General features: G+C 41.9%; 1 protein-coding gene across 1 annotated transcript; it reads left to right on the plus strand.

Annotated features, from left to right (window-relative positions):
• Positions 1-584: 584 nt before the first annotated feature.
• Positions 585-4,688, plus strand: OTOS (otospiralin). The gene is made up of 3 exons (XM_033516878.1): positions 585-1,662; positions 2,017-2,043; positions 4,151-4,688. The coding sequence occupies exons 1-3, from the start codon at positions 1,611-1,613 to the stop codon at positions 4,333-4,335; spliced, it is 264 nt and encodes an 87-aa protein (XP_033372769.1). The 5' UTR covers positions 585-1,610; the 3' UTR covers positions 4,336-4,688.
• The last annotated feature ends 71 nt before the right edge of the window (positions 4,689-4,759 follow it).

The following is a 4,759-nucleotide window of genomic DNA, read 5'->3' on the forward strand; positions in this document are numbered from 1 at the left end:
GTAGATAGGAACAAACTCCAGCCAAGCTGGGTCCTCCTGCAAGGCCACTCACCTGGCTCTCTCTGCTCCAGAGCTTTGTGAGTGCACAGATTTCCCCAGTGCTCCTGTGGCAGATGGGTGGATGTGGTACAGCAAAGACACCGATGTCAGGACCCACGCATGCAGCTGGGATGTGCAGGTGTCTAGAAATGACACAGAGAAATGATTTTGTAGATCATAAAGGCAACTGAAAATGCCCAGCAAGAGAGTGCAGCTCAGATCAGCATCTGTACGGTCAGACATCACAGCATGGACATGCACAGTGAGCTCTGCACTGGCATCTCAATAGCTCCTCGCAAGACAGGAGCCATCTGGAAATAGCTGGAGGTTTGGCAAGATGGCCTGAACTGCCACATCTTCCAGAAGCAAGGAAATCCCCAATCTTCCTGTGAGTCACAAACACTTTCTGCTGTACCTTAGTCCCTGACCACAGCTGCTGCTATCAGGGGTTTTGTGCTGGATGAAAATCAATCAAGATGTACGAGCCAACTGAATATCCTCCAAACTGTGTCTCCTCTTCAGGCTTCTCAAATTGCTGGATCCATACAGCAACCTGCTGGAGCCCAAAGCACCTGCTTGGTGTGGGAGAGGAATCTTTCCAGGAAATAGGTATAATGTGAAAATGCATTTCAATGCACCTCATCGACCCTCTGAAGGCACCTGCAGCATCAGCATGGCTGCAGTCCTCAGGGACCTCCCTCTTTACTTGCTGTAACTAATTGATCTTAGTGGGCACTCCATGCCTGGCTACATTTTAAAGTCTAGATTTTAAGGATCCTATGTAAGAATGTAAATCACTGTCAAATATTTTTAGGATTTGTGACTGAGATGGAGAGAGAGCTCAATATCCTTTTAGCAGTTTGCTCAGCTAATGTTTTTGAAAATCTATTTGTCTAAAGGGCCAGAAAGAAAACCAGGAGGGCAGTAACTGTAATAATCACTGAATTTGCTTCTGGATTTTTTCCTTTTATCTTACAAAAACAAGTGTTATTGCCAAAGTTGACTCTGAGTTCCTCTCAGAAACTGTCCATTGTCTCTTCCACGGGCAGTGCTGAAATATAATGCAAATGTGAGCAGTTAAAATACCTGAAGAAGACAAAATCAGATTGGTGTAGTAACTCAGTGACGTTTCCCTCCCACCCTTCCTTACAAATCACTGCTATTTTATAGCAATAAAAGTCCTTTTAGAGTTTTGTAGCTGACTCAGAACTGCAAGAAGAAGAAAAGAAAAGAGGTAATTTCCAAAGTGAAATTAGCCAAAAAATCAAACATTTCCAAAGACACTTGATTTCATGCGAGTTCAAAGGTACCTTTTGGATTTATGCCATCTAAAACCAAAATATCAATACACATTTCAGGACTGATGGTCTTTTAATACGCTGTGTTGAACTTTAGAAACTCTAAGCAATGTTATTGGATTTTGTTATGCCTAAATTAGTAACTAGAATCTATTTTGGAATGTATTCTTCTGTTAAAACAAGAATAGAGTTTGCAAAATTATTAAACTCTTGTAATAATCTTCAATTGTACAGATCACTTTTTGGAAACACGAGCAGTTTCTTGAAGACAAGATGACATTTACTGGCTTGTTTTTCTCCTGTACGCTGATGATCATGCTAACAGGTAAGATTACTACTGAAGTTATCCTTCTTTATTTTTTCAAGTGGCCAGAAATATTTTGTTACAAATACAGTATCTTGTTTTTAGTGTTGCTGATATATTAATCCCAGCTGTTCAGGCTGTGAGTTCTGACTAACAGCCACACTAAGTTGGTTTGTAGCAGTGACTGATTGCAAACAGGGAATTCCTCACTCTGCTGTTCAAGAAACAAAAATCTTTTGGCTACACAGAGGGTCTTTAATGCTATGTGGGCGTTAAAGAACTTGTGAGTTTCTAGTTATACATGGAAAATGTTTGGTTAACAGAAAGTCTTTCTGTGCAGGAGCTGGTACTGATGTGTTTCCTCTTTATTTACAGATGCCCGATCCATCCAGGATGGAGATGGTAATTCCTAATGTGTTTTTATTTCCTTTATGTCACTAATAATTAGGAGACTAATTTGTAACTCCCAGATTTGATGCCCAGCAGTGACTTTGGCAGGAATGCTTATTAACCTTAGTGGACTATGGAAAAGCTTTCAATTAGTTCTGGTGGAAAAAAAATAGTGAATTAAAAAAAATTCTTTATAATTTATTAAAAGGTGATGACATATTAACGTATAATAATAGAGCTAATTTCCAGTCTTAAAATGAAAAGGGATTACAGTCAAGTCACTAATTCTGTTGTACAAAATCCTAACTGGAAAGCACCAGTCTTATAAATGTGTAGGACATCTGAGAATTTTGTCTGTCCTGAACAATAATTCTGTATGTGTATTTTCTTTTAGGCAACAGATACTGACTTTCATGACAAAAAGCTTAAAATTTACAAATTGCCATGAATCCAATTAGAGAAATGTTGGAATAAACCCCTTAGCACAGCTACCCTGTGGTTCTCATCACTTTGTGTGATTAGTCCATTGGATTAGTGTTTGCTGTTGATTAAAAAAACCTCAACACCCTAATGATGTTTAAACTGGCTTACTGATGATTCTATTGTTTAACTTCTTTTTGCCTTTTCAGACAGAATTCTGTCTGAAAACAAAGTTGCAGAGAAGTATCTGCACTAACCAAATACTGCTGGTGTACATCTCAGTTAACCAGAGGACAGCCAGCAGCATCTCCAGTGCACAAATATGCAGAGTATTATAACAGATATGAACAGGACCAATACACAATGAGGTCTAATATGATTACTTAAAATTCAAACCTTTTCCCCCCCTCCCACGCTCCATTCTGTTTCTTTAGAAATAAATCTTTTTAATATATAATCTCTAAAATATTTTTAATACATCATCTGTGTTTGTGTGCATCAAATATTTTTATGGTAACTTTTGTGGCAGTCAGGAGAGCCTGCATCAATCTAGAATTAGAACCCTGTTCAGGCAGTGTCCTGTTGGTCTCATTACCAGCAATTATTGTTCTCTTTCACACTGGGCCAAGCAGCAGCCTGCAAAGTGATTCTGAGGTCAGGTGGTATAAACAATGAGTTCTCCTCTGCAGACAGCACTTGGCTGGTTCATTTGGGTTTTTTATGTGCCATCTGTGCCTGCACGTTGCAAACTTTACTCTGTAAAATTAAAGTCTGACTACAGGATTGTTGAAGGCTCTTAATTCCTACTAAAGACCCTGGCCCCAAGCTGAGTTGAAAGACTTTCATTCATCTAACTGGGCTTCAAATCAAAATAAAATACTGTGTTAGCTTTGCTGCACAGAAAGACATTTGTGGCTGTGGTATCAGCTGCTGTTTACATTTTATATATGCTTCTCTGTTTGCCCACATTTGGGCCCAAGGGTGGTCGGCTCCTGCATTTTCAGAACCAGTTTTTGTTTGCCTGCTGAACTGTAAATCTTGTTTCAATGATTGTATCACATTCTGATACTGCTAGAGCAACCCCAGATGTAGCAGCTGTCTCCTGAGTGGCAAAGCCTTTCCTCTCCATCCCTCAGCTTGTTTTCTACAGTCCCTTGAGAAGGGGCACAACTCTGCAGTTCCAGGCAATACCAGGGAAGTACAGCCCCAGTCCCTGGGAGTTCTGTGGGCAGTGTGGTCAGCTGCAGGGGCATGCCATAGAAGGTGGTGCCTTATTCCTTATATTTTTATATCAGGCAAAGTAAATTATGTGGAATGAGGAAAAATGGCTTTCGATTGCAATCGCTCCTTGCTTTGAAATAACCAGCAGCCTTCTAGAAATTAAACCAGCCTGATGAATTCTTGAATTGGTGTAAATGTGTATGTGTCCCTTCATTCCTGCTCCCCACCTTGTCCCAGTCTGGCACTCCTGGTGCATCTGGAGCAGGGAATACCGGCTCCATTTCCTGCAGAGTGGGTCATGGAGAGGGATCAATGGCTCTCTTTCCTCTCTCCTGCCAGAGGAGCACACCAGCACTCAGAGGGAACTGACAACCCCAAACCATGGTGGTAGCTCCAAGCCCAACTTCTCAACAAAAGTGCTTCATATTATATCTGCAATATTAACTGCGACATTTAATTCTGGTTGGATTTTTTTTAGATCTCTACCAGCAAGGCGCAGCCTTGCCATACTGGCCCTTCTCATCCAATGACTTCTGGTCCTACGTGGAATATTTCCGGACCTTGGGAGCCTACAGCAGGATCAATGACATGGCCAGAGCCTTCTTTGCCCAGTTCCCTTTTGGGAGCCACCTTGGCTACCACGTGCGTGACCAGGAGCGCTGAGTGTCTCGGCCAGCTTTGCCAGAGCTGCTGCCCAGGTGTTTGGGTGAGCACCTGTCTGCCAGAGAACACCCCTGGGCTGCCTTCAGCTGCTCTGTCATGCCACGGTCATGTGCAGCATTTCATGGCTTCAATGAGTCTCTTTATTACCATTTCTTGCACAGGTGTGTCAGGAAAATTAATCCACAAACACCAGAGGTTTATGTCCAAAAAGGAGACAGAGGAGTCCTTTTACTTTATTCAAATAAAGGGAAAGGCCATGGGGCATTTCCCTGGGGTATCTCAGATTTTTGGAGGACGAAGCCTCCTTTTTATCCCAATTTCCTGGCTCCGTGTCCCTCTCTCTTTCCCCATTGTCTGAGGTACTTGAGAGGTACAGGCTTCCCATAACACCTGATATCTAAGATTCCCCTCTCATGTACAACCC

Source organism: Parus major, chromosome 9 (assembly GCF_001522545.3).
Source record: "Parus major isolate Abel chromosome 9, Parus_major1.1, whole genome shotgun sequence".
Lineage (NCBI taxonomy): Eukaryota > Metazoa > Chordata > Aves > Passeriformes > Paridae > Parus > Parus major.